We start from the raw sequence: 17,007 nt of genomic DNA on the forward strand, positions 1-17,007 counted from the left end.
TGGTGAGTTCTAGGCAGAACCAGCACAAGGGAGGGGGGAGGAAGGCAGAGGCGCGAGCTCCTCCCCTTCCGGAGCCTCGGTTTTCTCATCTGTACAATGGGGGTGCTCCCAGCACAGCTGGAGGGAGGGTGGTGGAGCTGGGGGCTGAGCACAGAAGGAAGTCCCATGGTGGCAGGAGGCTGGCTAAAATGTCAGCTTGGGCTGGCAAACACGGCATCGTGGCCACCTTCGAGATCGGAGGGATGGGCCGGGCTGGATATTGCCGGGGTCCCAGGAAACGAGCCAAGGCCCCTCGGGGTGAGGGGAGGGCCGAGGGCAGTGGGCTCAGGTGGGCAGAAGAGCCTGGCAGAGGGCTCTTGGGGGGAGGCACAAAAACCCCCTCAGAGGTAACAGCCCCTTGGCTTCCCGTGCTTCCCCTGAGGCTCCAGGCTGCCCTCCCGTCCCCGTCCCTCCGCCAGTCTTCTGGCCCCGTCCTTCCGAGCCAAGCTCCGCAAAGGACTTGGGGGAGGCCCTCCCCAGTGCTCCGGGCAGAGCATCCTGCACCCACCCCAAGGCCCCCCTTGCCTGCTTTGGTCCTCCATGATCAGCCTGGGAGTGGCCACAAGGGAGGAAGCCCCCCGCACAGAGGCTGACACCAAAGCGGTGTTTCGTCAACGTCTGCGGAATCAACGAATGAACAAAACTGACGCACCTGCGCACCAGAGGCCCAAGAGAACAGGCGCGGGCAGGCCAAGGGCGCTGGAGAGCAGAGACCGGTGTCTCTCACCCGGGTAACCCGGTCTGCTCGGGGGCCTGGGACCGACTTGGCCACAGACACGGACCCTGTCACGGCTGGGTCTCCGGGGGCCCAGCCTCGTGCTGCCTCCTGGCTGGTGAGGAGGTAACAGAAGGCTGTGGGGCTCTCGGCCTGCTGGGGAGACTGAGGTGACCCTAGGTCACAGCAGAGAGGGGCTGGGTTGGTCAAGCTCTGCTGGGGAGCCCCCTACTCTCTGGAGCCTCCATGCTGGGATAGGAAGAGAGGTGCTCCCATCCCTGACTGGGCACTTCTGCCCAATGCCTGGGAGCCTGGAGCCGAGTGGGCCTTTGAAGAACACCGTCAAGTGCCTGGATCATTAATCCATGTGGTTTGGGGACAGCATCGCTGGGCTCAGGGTCCCAGGCTGTGCCTGGGAAGAGCTGAGTGTGGTATCCAGGGGTTCTAAGCCCGGGCATGTCACCCCAGCCTGCGGGACCTGATGGGACGTGGCCTAAAGGCTCCTGGCCCCCCCTCCCGCCTTGCCGGTCACAAACCACAATTCCTCCCAGGTCTATGCTTGGCTCTGTTATCACATCTGGTGCTCACACCAGCCTGGGTTAGGAGGGGCCGGGCTTCTGAGGTCCACGTCGCTCTCATATCCTCAGACTTCCCTGTGTGCCCCTGCCAGGGTGGGACAGGGAGGCGGGGTTCCCTCCCGCAGTCTGTTTGCTGCTGGATTTAGAAGCTGTAGCCTCAGGCTCCCGGCGTTCATTTATCTTGGCTCTAGGGAAGGAGGGAGGTGGGTAGGTGGAGGGGCCCCAGGGAAGGTGGCTGGGTCCTTGACGAGGGCCCCCCCTCATTCTGCGGAGGGCTGAGAGGGCGGCCAGGCTGGAGAGAGTGCTGGCCATAATTCTGCCGCCCACCAGGCTGCACGGCCTGGTGCCAAGGGCCTGCTAGGGAGTCCACAGGGCAAAGACCCACTTGTTTCTTATCCTGCAGCTGGGCCCAGAAAGAGACCCTCTGGAGGCATGCGGGGGCCACCAGGGCAGAGGGAGATGGCGGGAATCATCCTGACTGCCAGGTCACCTCGCCGTCCTCCTGTGGGACGTGGAGGGACAGGAAGGAACAGAAACGCCCTTTGTGGACCAGCCTGGCGCTGCCCAACGTGTCGCTTTGCAACGTGCTTTTCCTAGGAAAACAGACCCACCGCCAATCCGGAACCCCCCGGGGGCTCTGGTGGGCCAGGCCTTGAGGTGGTACATGGGTCCCCATCCCCTGCACTCTGAGAGCCCACCAGCCTCCTGGCCTTGAGGCTGCTCCTTCTGGCTGAGGTCTGAATAGGGGGTCACGGGAGACCCTCCTGGAAGCACGTAGGGGAGGGAGAAGATGGGGGTGTCCAAGTGCCTGGGCCACGGGCCACATCCGTGGCTGCCTCTGGCTGTGACCCTGTGAGCAGGACTTGAGTCCTGCCACCCAGAGAGTGAGGCCTTCTGGGGTCAGAAGATGACCGGCTCTCTGCGGCCTCTGGGGTGCCAGATGGGGACAGCCACTCACGGCCAATGAGAACATGCCCATCTACAGAGCCACCGGCCCAGGTCAAATGCTAGCTCAGTGTTCCCAGCCCACTGCACTTTGGGCAGAGAGGCACATCCCACTTTGGGGATGCGTCAAAGGGAGCTGCCCCAGCCAGGCAGCGCTGGCCTGAGGGAGGAGGGAAAGCTGCATGGGTGGCCCCTGGGATGCTCAGTAAGCTGCTTCTCTATCCTGGCTTGTTCCATCTCCCCGTGTTCCCACACACCACAGCCGCTCTGCCTTGGGGCTGCTACCTCTCCGTATAGGCATGGGGCAAAGAAAGGGCAGGACGGTAGCCTGCTGGCCCCATCAGCATCCTAGAGCCCTGGCCTCTAAGCCGGGGTCCCTAACCCCATCCATGCCAGAATCACTTGGGGCTTTAAAACACACACACACACACACACACGCGCGCCCACCCAGAGATCTGGTGTCATACCAGCCTGGAGGGGGGCCCGGAATCACTGTCTTCTAAAATCTGTTCAGTTTGTAAACGTGCGAACGTGAGCACCCCTGGGCAGGACCGCTGTCACCTCCAGGGGTGCTGGGTCCCCGTGTCCAGGACGGTCGGAGTTCTCCCTCCCTGCGGGCAATGATGGAGACACACCTGCACAGGGGCTTCTCTTTTATCAGGATTTAATACTGGAGTTCTACCAAAATGCAGTTGGAGGGCAAGAAATAGTCCAAAAGCCTGAAGCCTAGTGCTCTGGGCCGTGTTTCTCCCTTACACCTGCACCCGGCGTTTGCCCAGGTCCGCAAGCACACACACGCGCATGCGCACAACCGGAACTCCGCTTCCCGAAGTGTGTACCCTTCCCACGCACAACGCACTGGCAAGCTGCCTTTCCTATCGGTGTTTGGTTAGGCCAGCCTGTTCTACCCTGGCCAATTAAAAAAAAAAAAAAAAGTGACATGCTTTTGCTGGGTTCTGGCCTCAGAAAACTGATTTCACAAACCCCTAGCAGGCAGCATCCAGCATTGGAGAAACATCACACTCTCGGCAACGTGAAGAGGTGGTTCCCGGTCGCTTTAGCTCATGACAAAGACCCTCTAGAACATTCCTTTGTAAACAATCAGCCCATTTACTGGAAATAAGAACATGGTGGGGGGGGGGGTTGCACGCGGTGTCTGGGTCCGGGCCCCGGTGACAGCAGGGCCGCCCAAGCCTCACTGAGTCCGGGCCCCGGTGACAGCAGGGCCACCCGAGCCTCAGTCTCACCCTTACCTTGGTGGTGGCGGTGGCGGCCGAGCCGGGCAGCACAGGTGTGTTGGTGACCTGCACGTTCAGGTAATTATTGTCGATGAGCGGCCAGGCGCCCTGCACCTTGCAGGTCTGGAAGCGGTCTGTGAAAGTCCTGAGGTGCGGGTCCCCGAAGAGGCCGCAGTGCGTGTAGTTGGGGGCCGCCGAGTGCTTGTGGAAGCTCTTCTCGTAGTGGCAGATCTCGGGGCTGTCGGAGCGCTCCTGGCTGTCGCCCGGCGGCGGCAGGGTGCGCAGGCGCGGCTGCGACGTGGGGCCATCCTTGGAGCAGTTGTACTGGCTCATGAGGTCCTCGATGCCATGGACGGCCGAGTGGTAGGCCAGGTCGCCCCGGCAGGTGCGGGCCGTGCGCCGCGTGCACAGGGCGTAGGTGCGCAGCGCGGCGCAGAACTCGGGGGCGTCGTCCGAGGCCGGGGAGTGGCTGCCCGCCGTGGCGCTCCAGAACTCAGAGTTGCACTTGAGGATCTTGCACGGGGACACGGCTGGCGGGGGGTGGGGGGGGAAGGAAGGGACACGCTGTCAAGGCCAGCCGGCGGGCTCCCGCCTCCTCACCCCCGCGGGCCAGCGCCGCCGGCACACGCCCCAGGACCTCTCTTCCCAGACGCGCCCCGATGGCAAATAATCCCCGCAGGCGGGCGTGTGGGCGTGCGGTGCGGAACCTGCCCTTCCCAGCCTTCCTCCGGCCTGGGGGGACCCCAAGCGGCCGGGCGTGCAGAGCGGCCTGCCGCCAGGGCCCGTGGACGCCCCTCCCACAGTTCCCACCTGCGGCGTGGTCAGTGTTCCTGGGCAGCCGGACTCGGGGAGCTGACAAGCCACCCTTGGGCCTTTGACATCTGCTGACACCGTCACAGCTACCCCCAAGCATTGTGGCACGCTCAGCAGAAATGTGGCTGGGAATTAAGGCCCACTATGTGTGCTGGGCTCTGCTACTGTGTGACCTCGTACAAAGCCCTGGACGTCTCTGTGCCTCGTTAGATTTACCTAGAAAATGAGTCATAGTAGTATGTACCTTATGAGGCTGGTCAGAGTGGATAAGGACCAAGAATGGCACTGACGAGAGCAGAAGGTCAGTGAACGTTGGCTAGTATGATTACTCCATGAGCTTCGGTCCCAGAAGGCCTGGTTCCGGCCAGCTTGTCTGCAAGAGCAAGGGCAGCTTCCCTCTTGGTTACCATCGCTCCATCCCTCCCTCCTCTGTCCTGCTCAGGAGAGCATGCTGGGAAGCAACGGTGAGCGATAGCGTTGGATCTGGCCTTAATTCATGCTTTTTTTAAAAGTCACTCACAAGCTTTGAGACTTTAGTGCCAATTAGCTACGAGGGACCATGCCTGAAAACTGTGGCTTTAACACACCTGAATCTTGGAGGCTGCCCTTTCCTGGCCTCCCCGATTCTTTTGCACAGTCCCTAGTGACTTCAGTGGCCAGGCATGCAGACCGGCAGCAGGAAGGAAGGTTCTACACAGGCTCCAGGAGCACAGGGGCTGGCAGACCAGCTGGGAGGCCTGGCCTCGGCGCTTGCAGCCCAAAGCTGGAGTGATCAACAGGAGGATGGAACGACTGCTCCAGCCGCTCCTGACCGGGCCCCTAGCCAGGCTTGAGAACCCTTGGAAATGTCAGTTTGTTTCTCTGGTGCTGGCCTTTTACCTCCAAAATCAAGTTGCCAATAAAGCCAGGGACAGAAATACCTAAGGGCAGGCTACGGAACATCTGAGCATCGGCCCTGTGCCCGGACACCTGGATGGCCTATCTCTTAGAGATCTAGGCCTTGGCAGGCCCCTGCATGAGCTGAAGCTGACCTGCCCAGGTCACACACCTGGGCACGGGGGAGCCCGTGCTCGTCCTAACATTCGGGCTCCTCTCCTAACTTCCCCTGTATTTGTCACCACTGCTGACAAACGAGGCTGTTTCCGGTGAAGTCTGTGTGGACATTTTTTCTTTTGAGAGGTTACATATTTACTTAAATGTGTATTAGGAAAAATAAAGCAAATTTGATATAAGAACTACAGAGTTAAGCAGATTTGGTAAGTAAGGGGGGTAATTGCCATGAAGAGGCACCTGGGGTGAACAGGGGAAAGGCATTGTTGAGAACCGCCCCCCCCACGGTCTCCCTCCCACAGATGTGTGCTCTTGGGGGCAGGTGTCCCTTGAAAGGCAGCTAGAAGATTCTCTGGCCCTGCTGTCTTCATATTTCGCCAAACTATAGAAGACACGCAAGGCCCAACCGACCCTGCAAAAGGCTAATGTGGCCTGTGTGGGAGAAGGTGAAGGAGCCCCTCACAGTGGAGGTGAGGTGAGGAGAGGGGGTAGGTGTGAGTGGAGGGGGGCCGTGCAGAGGAACACGCTGGGGGGCCACCTACTCTCCGTCTCTGGTCGGCTGCCCCCACGCACGGCCCGCGCAGGCAGCCCCCCGGATTCCGGGCGCAGGGTGTGCTGACCCGCGATGCTCTCTCAGAATCATGGAGATCGGGACGTCTGAGAAAATGCTCTGAGTGGCGCACGGGCCTGTGCTGAGTGGCGGCCACCCGGGCTGCGCCCACACCGCCCACCAGCCCGCCAGCCTCGGGAGCCCTGCCTGCAGTCAGGCTCGGGTCCCCCTCGGGCGCTCGGCATGTCCGAAGGGGACAAAGGCCACCACCGGCCCCTTTACAACCAGACGGTGGCAACCCGAGCAGGAGCTGTGTGGGGCTCAGCTCTGCCAAAGCTGACCCGGGACAGCAGAGAGCCAAGTCACAGCTACTCTGTCTCCGGTTGGTGCCTGAGCTCAGCCAGCCCTCCCCGCGGCCCCAGGCCCCACGGCCCTGCCCGCCTCCCTGAGGGGCACAGCCAGGCTCAGCTGGCTGCCTTTCTGGCCCCAGGTCTCTGGGAAGAAGCTGAAGCAGGATTTTGCATCTGGCCTGTTGGGCCTAAGAGCCCACACCCAGGGCAGTTCCTTGACATTATACAATTAGCACATGCGATCGCCTCCGCCCGCCAGCCGCTGAGTGGTTCAAGGGCACGCTTCACCACCAGTGACCTTCAGCCTCTCCCTGCAAGAGGCCCCCACCAGCCGCGAGGCCCGTGGTCCCCAGGTGCTCTGTGGCCTTGCCCCGTGCAGACCAGTTCCCAGGGGCTGCTTTCCAGCGTGGGCAGCGGCTAGAAGGCAGGGGTCAGGAACGGGGCCTGGGGCAGGACCAGCCTGCACACAGACAGTGTGGGGTATGCAGAGTGTCTCACTCCTGACCCCCGTTGGTGGCTCTTTCCCCACAGGGGCGACTCCGCAAGTGGTGATAGGAGACTGATGTCTTCACAGCCTTGAAAATGGCTCAGAGCAGCTTCCCAGAGGCAGAGTTCTCCAGTAGGTCTGGGGTTCGTGACCGAAATCCTACAGAGGTGCCCCGAAAGGGGGTCATCAAGTGGGATCTGCCAGTACAGATGCGGCTGGCCCTTAATCCTCCTAGTCCCTAGTGACTTCAGTGGCCAGGCATGCAGACCGGCAGCAGGAAGGAAGGTTCTACACAGGCTTGTTGCGCTCTTCAAACCTCCCCATGCACACCACCGCCTGGGCTGAGTCAGCAGGCCTCAGTGGGCCCGAGGCTCTGCATTTCTGCCAGGCTCCCAAGGGGGGCCCATGCTGCTGGTCACACTTCTGGCCACACTTCTTTAGAGTTGGGCCATTTTCTTTTCAATGGTCACGAAAGGGCCAAGTTCGAACCTGCTGGAGCCCAGCCAGTCCGGAGTGTGTGATTGGGGCATTTCCTTTGGCGTGGGAGGGGGGTGCAGAGGGGGCAAAGGGAGGAGGCGGCTCTCCCAAGGTGCAAGCCCAGCAGGGACACAGCTGCCAACCCTGAGCAGTCCTGGGCACCCCCGCCCCCCTCCGCAGGCCTTGGGCCCTTGGAAACTAGGCCTTTCATCTCTCGGTTCAAACTCAGTGGGGCTCCCTCCCTTGCTCCCCTCCCCCTCTCAGAGCCTCCCGAGAGTGGTGATGGCAGCTCCGCCCACCACCCCCAGGGGGCGACCGCGGTCATTCTGCGGCTGCCCTTGCACCCAAGAGGTAGGCCTTCCGCCCTAGGCAGGGTCCACACAGGGGTGAACTCCTCCAGCCCCTCGCTCCCATGAAGTCCCACTGATCCCATTTCTCAGCAGTCTGGAGAATGTTCCCGATGTTATCACCCGGGACTAGGGACAGACCTGGAGAGGTGTGAAGGTGACGCTGGCCAGATGGGGTGGTGGGCAGTGGGCACCGGAGGGAGAGTGTCTGCCTCAAAGTCCCGCTCTGTCCCCTACCAGTAGTTGTGGGAACTTGGCTCTGCCTCACTTTCCTTATCTATGAACTGGAGGTAGCACCCACCTTAGAGAGTTGCCAAGGGATGAACGAGAAGATGCACTTGGTCAGCCTGGGACCCTGTGGGTGCTCAACAAACGGGGGCCCTGACAAAGGTCTCAGAGGGGGATAAACACCTCCACGCCCGTGAGGTAAGAGGTTAGAAATCACAGGCGGGGACAGGGAGGGGACAGGAAGGGCACTGGACCAGAGTGTCCCTTCCCCCACCTCGCCCTCGTCCTCACGTTAGGGCCCTGGCTGGGCTCTGCCCCCCATCTGGATTTGGACGGGCTGAGTGTGCATACAGCTGTTTCAGTGCACTGACCACCCACTCCTGCAGCCCACCCGGATCGGCCATGACTGGCTGGGCGCCACACTTCCCAAGGGCACCTGGGATGACTTCACCCACCACCACACTCACTGTCTTTCACCGGGGAGGATGCGATGGACTGAATGTGTCCCACCCAGATTCCTGTGTTGAAGCCCCCACCCCAATATGATGGTACTTGGAAAGGGGGGGCCTCTGGGGGATGATTAGGTTCAGATGAGGTCATGAGGTGGGTGCCCCATGATGGGATTAGTGTCCTCCTAGGAAAAGACACCAGAGGGGGGGCTCACCCTTGGCCACGTGAGGACACAGCAAGGAGGTGTGAGTTAGAGAGCTTAGTTAGAGAGCTGCCACCAGAACCCGACCATGCCTGGCACCCTGACTTTCAGCCTCGGGAACTACAAGCCTTGCCCTGTCTCTCCTCCCCTTCCTGGGCCCTCCTGACTCCCCCCCCTGCAGAAGCCAGATCATTGGAGACATTCACTTGGCCAGGGGCCAGAAGACCAGGTAGACTCGGCTTCCCCTATTCCATTGTCCCCGCTCCTTGAAAGGACCTGTGGTCACCGAGGGGTGACCTGGGCTGGGATGACTCTCCCAGCTCTTGAGGGGGACAGGGCATGGAGGAGGCGGTGAAGAGAGCTCTCATCTCTTGCTTGCCCTCCCCCCCACCAGCCCCTGGGACCCAGTCTCTTCCTCCTGCTGCGGGGCCCGGCCTTCTCTCCCGCAGCCATCCTTTCCTCTCTGGTGTCCGAGGCACCCCATGATGCCTCTTCCACCCAGACGTTTCCTGAGAGATGGTGGAATCAGAAACTTTGGGTCCTGTAGCACAATGTCAACAAGTTCGCTTTTGCTCTTGTTAACGAATAAAGGAACAGACCTTGGGTTCCGTGACACAAAGAAAACGAGAGCACTTGCAATTTCCCCACCCAGACAGAGCACCGGGGTGAATTCAGGGTCAACAAGGCGGTCGGTGACAGGTTTTGTGTCACTGGGCAATGCCACGCTGGAGATTCTCGGGAAGCGGGGGACCTCACTTTGGGAGGCGGTGCTGGTGGGGAGGGTTTAAACGTATGTGCTCTAGAGACAGATGCTCACGGTCCAATTCCAGCTCTGGTGCTCAGTGCTGTGTGGCCATGGGCAAATCCACTAACCTCTCTGAGCTCAGTGTTGCTCTCTGTGCCACGGAGATGCGTCAGGACTTTCATCAGTGGCTTCAGGGACCCGTGGAGTTGATGTAAGCAAACCCTGAGAACACTGGAAGGAAGCTCAGTGGAAGTCAGTTTTGTGTTAACTTGGCTCGCTTAAATAGTAATTTGTGGGGCAGACTCAGATCTACCTAACAGCTAATGTGTGCTGAGCACTTACTAGTTCCCGAGGCTGAGCAGCATATTGTACAGGTATTTCCATTAACCCTATGACGGCCCATTCAGCAGCCAGGCACACTGAGGCCTAGCGGCACGACATAGTCCCCTCCTCCTTCACCTCAGGTACCTCCACACACACCAGGCCGAGCCCATGGGCTCTGGGCCACAAAGACAACGAAGAAGGGGCTCTGCCCTTCAGGGGGCTGATGGGGCAGGGGCGGCGCGTGCAGTGGGGGCAGCAGGGGGTGTGACCCATAGGACACACAGGCTTCTCCAAAAAGGAAACAATGATGACAATAATGACGCCCCGATCTTCCCCGGCCCGTGTGGACTGCAAACCGCTCGAACGCCAGATCCTCACGGCTACTCTGAATTGGCGGGCAAGAATTTTTTTCTCCATTTGATATGTGCATGCATGCCTGGCTCACACAGCCAACAGGCTTTGGGGGGCTATTTTCTCTGCTTTTCAAAGTGCTTGTGCCCTACCTTTCTGGGGACACCAGCTGAGAAGGATTCAGGTCCTGAAATTCCCAACAGCGAGATGTGTTTTCTTTGACCGTGCCCAGGTCCTGACGTAGGGCCATCGCCACCCCTAGGTTCTCAGGTCAGTGACCACCCCCCAAATGGATGGTGAGCCCTCGTTTAAGGCTCCCGGCCAAGCACTCCCACTACAGACGGAGAAGCTAGAGCTCAGGGTGGGGGGATGGCTTGCAAGAGGCCAGGGACTGGCTGGGACCAGACTTGCAGGGCTCCCGTCCCCCCGACCCCTGCCTTCTCTCCAGCCCTCCTGGGCCTGTCTGCCTAAAGTGGTCATGCATGAGCTGTCATTTCCTGGGGGTCACACGGAAGGGACTGCCAGGGCTGGACAGTCCCCATGGGTGGAGAGCCGAGGGGCCCTCGACCCCCTGTTGGAGTCATCCTGCTGCCCCATGCCTACCCCACTAAATCACGGGCTGGAGGCCACTCCAGGTCAGGAACCTGAATGTAACCTGGCCCAGCATCAAAAGGAAAAGCTCTTGGCTGCAGTGTTACCTGCCAAAGAAACCACAGACGGGCTGATTTTTATGTCCCGTATCTTAAAAGAAAAAAGAAAAAGAAAAAGAAAAAGCACGAGACCTTAATTCCAGGCAGGGAGCCTTGGACTTTTTCTGATGTGAACATTGCAGGGAAGGACGCACGGAGAGGAAAGTGGGAGAGGCTGAAACAAATCTTACTGCAACTCATGCAGGCAGGAAGAGGAGACCAGGCTCTGCAGGGTGAGCCGCCCTTGGTGCTTTTGGGCTGACAGAAGGTCATGGCTGCCCCCTCCCTGCCTGGTTCCTGCAGACAGCAAAGTGGCCCCTTCTGGCCCTCTGGCCACCTCTGGATGGATCCAAGACCGCCAATAGGCACAGGGCCGGGGGATCAAGAACCTGACCGGAAGTCAGTTCTCCTGCGCTTCATTTCCATCTTAGCCACTGTGTCCTTGGGCTGGGCGGCTCCTGACTCGTGCAGTTGGGGTCAGAACTCCTTGTCTCTCTGTGCCATCGACTTAATCAAGATCACTTTATCTAATGATCACTTTGTGACCTACCTATCTTGGCTTCTCAAGATGCGCCATGGAGTTTTAGAACCCCGGGGGTCTGAGGGACATCCAGGGTCGCTGGTCACCGGTTTCCACCTCCAGCCAGCCTCCACTGCCACCCGAAGTCTGCGAGGACAGGACTGGCCCCTCCTGCTCTAGATAGCTCCAGCTGGGGACCTGCATCTGCCTCCAGGGATATCCTAGGGGCCTCGGCTCTTGTCTAGAGCCACACAGAAAAGGCTCACATGGGACCACCCTGCAAACACTGAAGATGACCCCTCGGCCCTTGCGTGTCACCTTCCTCAGCCTCTGGAGGCTCTGGGTCTCATTGAATGGTCTGCATCATCCATCGACGCCCCAGCTGAGGGGTCACCTCCCAAGAGCAGGGGCCCCTCATCTTCCCCCACCCCGCACTCAAACCATCTTAGCAGATCTGATGCCTTTTTTAAGCCCCCCCACCCAGGGCTCTGCTAGGTCTCCGGGGGGAGGCTGGGGGCTTGCACGTGCCGCGGCACTCCGCATATGTAACATTTCACTTTTGGGGGGAGGTGGGCTCCGGACTGCCTCCTTTGGGGGTTGAGACGTGCCCGCGAGAGGAATGAGAGCCTCACAGCCAGCCTGACTTAATTCCTTTCCTTTCAATAGCAACCCAGCGCCTCTTGGAAACAGCAAGCCGGGGGCAGGGAGCTCGGAGCATCAGCCGTACCCCCCCCCCCCCAGGCAGGAGGAAAATATTTATGCACCAGCGCGGCATTAGCTGCTTTCAGAGACCTCCTTTGAACTGTTAATCAAGCCCAATCTTTCGGAATAATAGCCTGATTATTACCGCCCTGTTTGCATAACAAAGAAGCCCAATAAAACTTATTTCACTGTGCACCGAGGGGGTGTGAAGGATCGCCCTGAGAAACGAGTCTCAGGAATGCAGCGAACCGCTCCACGGCCAGAACCCAGGAATAAAGACAATGCAATTTGCCACCAAGAAAAGCCCAATAGACCAATAAATTACCCGCGTGCAAAGGGGTTAGATCGGGTTTCAGTGGCTGTGTAGGAGGGGTGGGGTGAGCCAGCAGAGGGGAAGAACCTGCCTCCTCTTAAAGGGGTAAGGCTCGTTTGGAATACAAGCCCCGTGATCGAGTTGGTTTTGTCCAATGTCGTGGGGGGGGGGGGGTTCCTAGCACGACAACTGTCTGGATTCATTTACTCGCTGGAAGTTCTGGACCCTACCAGGTGCTTCATGCTGTTCTTGCAACAAGCCTCCGTGGGTTTCTCTGCTCCGGTGGAGGCAGCTACCAAACTTCTGTCAACCAGGTCTGGAAGGGCAAGTGGGATTTGGCAGGTGGCGTGGGACAGAGGTCTGGAAGCACAGCGGCCTCCAGAACAGCGGAGGTTGGCTGGAGCCGAAATACTGGTTGGTTGCTGGTAGCAAACGTCACCGAGCTCCAAAGTGCTTTCCTCTGCTGTGTGAGGGGGTGGCCAGGGGACTCCAAACCCCTTTCCTCTTGTCCCCCAGCTCCGTTAGATCCCACCACAAGTGGGCGCTGGCCTCGGGCTGTTTCCATCACCTTATCCTCCTCGGAGACCTGGCCCCCCTCCCAGTTCCTCTTCCCTGGGTCCCCCACGCCCCACGGGTGGAATAGGCTTCCTGCGGTGTGCGTGCCTCCGTGGTCCCAAGTGGCCTTTCCGAAGGTGCTCCCACAAGCGCCCAACAGTCCCCTATACTCAGGTCCCTCTGTGCAAATACCCCCGTGTGGTTCTGTTTTCCTGACTGGACCCTGCCGCGCCAGCCTAAGGATTTCAGACTCGATGTGGCTGATTGTGGGGAGCCCCCGGCCAATGTTCAGTAGGTGCACGGCATGATCAGAAGGTGGCTTTAGTCCACCGAAGCCCGAGACCTCCTGTTCCTGTCCCCCGCTCGCTCTGGGCCATGGAGGCACGGGGGCTCCCCTCTTATCATCAAGCTGTGATGGGGGGCCTGAAGGAGGTGGGGAGGGCCCCCAGCATGGGACTCTGGCTTTGGCAGGAGCAGTTGGAGCAGCGGGCCACTCCCCACCCTCTTCTGTCCCCTCAGCACGGAACCAAGGCCCGGGCAGCGAATGGAGCTGGTGCCAGTATGTGGCTCACTCTGGCCTGGGCAGTGTCCTGGCGTCTCCCTGAGTTCAGAAATGCACGGAACCCGCCCGTCTGTCTCTCCCACAGGAACTGCACCAGATCACCATGGCGTCAACATCGACGTGTTTGACAGCAGGTACTTCAAGGGACACACCCAGGTGACAGCCTGGGTATTCTGCCAGGTGCAGCTGACCCTACCTTACTTAACCTGCAGCAAGCCAGAAGTGGTCTTCTTTCCTAAAAAGCATTCCTCCCCGGTGCAGCCCAAGATTGTCCCAGGGAACCCACCTAGCCCGCCACTCCCTTGGAGGCACCAGGATCTTTTCTCGGAGCTTCCTCCAGGACAGGAGAAGGAGTCAGGCAAGAGGAAGTTTCACAGAGAATCTCAAATGACCGGAGGAAGGGGCGGTGGGTAGGCTGGGGCGCCGGGGGTTAACTCAGTGCCTCCCACCCTGCGGGGAGAGGGGCCCCACTGCCACCCACTGAGCCGAGGCAGGAAGCACTGCCCCTTCTCCCACCCAGCCAGGGCCGCTCCGCCCCAGCCACGCATGCCAAGTTGCTGCAAGAAAGCACGCCGAGTGCCAAGGAAAAGGGCACACCTCAGCTTGCCAAACTGGACACCCTGCCCCCGCTCCCACTGGGGCTGTGCGGAGCTAGATCAATGGCAAACAGGACATTCGAAAAAGCACCTGTGTTCGCCTCAGGCCTAAAGGCCACAGGCAGGCCTGGCCGTCAGGCGGCTGAGGGCTCCTCTGGATAAGAGGGACCCATGCCGGCCAAGGGCTGAGCGGGGAGCGAGATGCCATGCCCTGAGCATCCTGTCTGAGGGCACAGAGATGAGCTACCCCGGGTTCCACAAGGAGGGTGGTTATGGGCAGAGACACCACTTTTCGGATATAAATGAAGCTCTCAGGTGAGTAATTTGGTCTTGGTGCTTTGAGGCGTAACCCCTTTTCCTGAGTCTAGGGGCTGGCTCTCATAATGATAATCTTCCATCCTGGCTTTTCCTTCAGCAACCCTGGGCTCATCTGCTTGGCCGCTCCAGGTCCAAATTCATTTTTTTTAAAAGATTTTATTTATTCATTTGACAGAGACACAGTGAGAGAGGGAACACAAGCAGGGGGAGTAGGAGAGGGAGAAGCAGGCTTCCCGCAGAGCAGGGAGCCCGATGTGGGGCTCGATCCCAGGACCCTGGGATCACCACCTGAGCTGGAGGCAGACGCTTAATGACTGAGCCACCCAGGTGTCCCTCCAAATTCATTTGAAGTGGCTTTGTCACCCTCACCACCGTCCGCAGGCTGGCCTCACCCCCCCGCCCCATGCAGTGGGAGGGCAAAGGCATGCCAGCTGGGCACACGCCCGGCTGGCACACACATGTGTGAGCCTGTGTTCATGGGACATTCCTTAGCATGGGGAGCAATAATGGGCTCCTTTCTGCAGGGACCTGGGTGCAGACGGATCACTTTAATAGGCGTCTCGGTATTCCGACTGCTTGGGTGAAATGGTGCATGAAATGAATAAATAAGCAAAACCCAAAAGACATAAATTTGACTTGGGAAAATTTGCACAATGTCAGCCCTGCCAACTTGTTTTCTGACCTATGGCTGGGTGGCATCTTCTTCTTTGAAATACTAAGCCAGGGATGGATAGGGAGCAGAGAGGGCCCTTGGGAGGAGGCAAAAACGCTAGGTCCACAGAAAATGCGGTCACTCTTCATTCTGCTATCGAATCTCTCCCAATTTTGTTCCTTATTTTTCCTCACCTTAAAGCCTTACGTGCTACATAGCACAAACTCTCATATGCCACAAAACAAACTTAATGAGCGTGTTTATTCAAAACAGGGGATATGGGTAAGGGCAGGGGTCTGTGTTCTCCCCCTGGCTCTGTCACTAGCTAGCTGTGTAATGTCAGGCAACCTCTCTGACCCTCGGTCTCCTCTTCAGGACAGTGGGAGTGATGACGTCCATGAGGAAGGTGTGGTGATCTCATGAGGTGTTGTATTTAAAGCATTTGGCAGAGTGCCCGGTACACTATGGCCACTCAATAAGTGAAAAGAGCTTTAAAAATTATCGTTCTCCATTCAAATGATCATACTTTGGAGAGAACAATATAAGGTATTATGTCTCCAAGGATGTGCATCATCTTAAGTAGTGACAGAAGTCTGTGGGAGGTCGGAATTTGGGTTATTTTCATTTACTTACTTATCCTTTTTGGTTTTTAGATTTAAAAATGAGTATTGCTTTTATAACCAAAAAAAGTTATTTTAGAAAGAAGATTAGGGTATCTGGGGGGGGGAACCCCGTGGTCTCTGTCTCTTGAGAAAAAACAAAACAGAAATGCCAAAAACCCAAGGGCCCTATAATTCCCAGGATCTCGTGGGGCGTGTTCAGGATGTGCAGCAAGGAGAAGCATATGAAGAAACAGAAAATGGGGTTCTGCCCTTATTAAGAGAACTGGTGAGGGGCACCTGGGTGGCTCAGTTGTTAAGCGTCTGCCTTCGGCTCAGGTCATGATCCCAGGGTCCTGGGATCGAGCCCCATGTCGGGCTCTCTGCTCGGCGGGAAGCCTGCTTCTCCCTCTCCCACTCCCCCTGCTTGTGTTCTCTCTCTCGCTGTGTCTCTCTCTGTCAAATAAATAAAAATCTTTAAAAAAAAAAAGAAAGAGAACTGGTGATCTAGGAGAGGACAAAAACCCAAGACCCACGAAGCAATGAGGCTAAGAGGAAGCACAGGTGTCTGTAGCCAAGGGGACAGGTGTCTAGGTCATTGGAGGGATGGCACCAGACCCCAACAGACAGCACTGAACTTGGGCTTTGATCAAGGGGGCATTCCCATTCCAAAGTGGGCAAGCCTGGGGGTTGCCCACAGGGAAGGTGTGGTGGGATGGTGGCAGAGTGTGCATGTGTGGTGGTGGGGGGGTGCAGGCAGGAGTGACCTGGAGCCTGGGGATGTGCCAGAAGCCATGGGAATGAGGCCTGGGAAAAGCTTGGGGGCCCGGAAGACAGAGGGTCCTCCCTTTTGAATGCTCCAAAGAGGGCTAAGAGGAGGCACGAGTTCCTGAGCAGGACTTTCAGAACAATTCATTTGGGGGTGTGCACGGGGGGCCTGAGAGGCAGGTCCTAGGGCTGGCCAGCTCTTGTAGCAAGGAGACAATGGGAACAGGCAGGAAAGGGCGTAGGAAGGAGGCCCAGCCCCAAGCATGGATTGAACGGACAGGCCCACGTCCCACTCAGGGCTTTACGGTTCTGGGCTCTCGCTAACATACTCAAACCAGGCACTAGTCCCGGGGGGGTGGGGGGGGCGGATCTAAGGTGAGCCACCATCTTGGTGTGCCCAGGACTGAGAGGGTTTCTTTCTTTTTTATTTTTATTTTTTTAAAGATTTTATTTATTTATTTGACAGAGAGATAGCGAGAGCAGGAACACAAGCAGGGGGAATGGGAGAGGGAGAAGCGGGCTTCCTGCCGAGCAGGGAGCCCGATGTGGGACTCGATCCCAGGACCCCGGGATCATGACCTGAGCCGATGGCAGACGCTTAACGACTGAGCCACCCAGGCGCCCCTGAGAGGGTTTCTAAGGACACCAGACTTGCAGCTTTAAAACTAGAAAAGCCTGGGGTGTGCTAGGATGAGTTGGTCACTCTAGAAGAAACAGCGCCTTCAGTTTTCCGCAGGTTAAATTCAGCCAAGATGAGAACAGCATGGTAGCTAACCACTCAATCAAAACATAAAGTTGGGGTTCTCTGCCCAGTCTGTGCAGGGCCTTGCATATTTCACTGAAG

The 17,007-nt window shown here is 58.4% G+C and overlaps 1 protein-coding gene across 1 annotated transcript in view; it reads right to left on the bottom strand.

Moving 5' to 3' along the window:
• RGMA (repulsive guidance molecule BMP co-receptor a) overlaps positions 1 to 17,007 on the bottom strand; it is a 44,281-nt gene that overhangs the window by 6,323 nt on the left and 20,951 nt on the right. Inside the window, exon 3 of the mRNA XM_036069743.2 lies at positions 3,531 to 4,045. Within this exon, the coding sequence (XP_035925636.1) occupies positions 3,531 to 4,045 (515 nt within the window). The remainder of the gene's footprint in view (positions 1 to 3,530; positions 4,046 to 17,007) is intronic.

Source organism: Halichoerus grypus, chromosome 8 (genome assembly GCF_964656455.1).
Source record: "Halichoerus grypus chromosome 8, mHalGry1.hap1.1, whole genome shotgun sequence".
NCBI lineage: Eukaryota > Metazoa > Chordata > Mammalia > Carnivora > Phocidae > Halichoerus > Halichoerus grypus.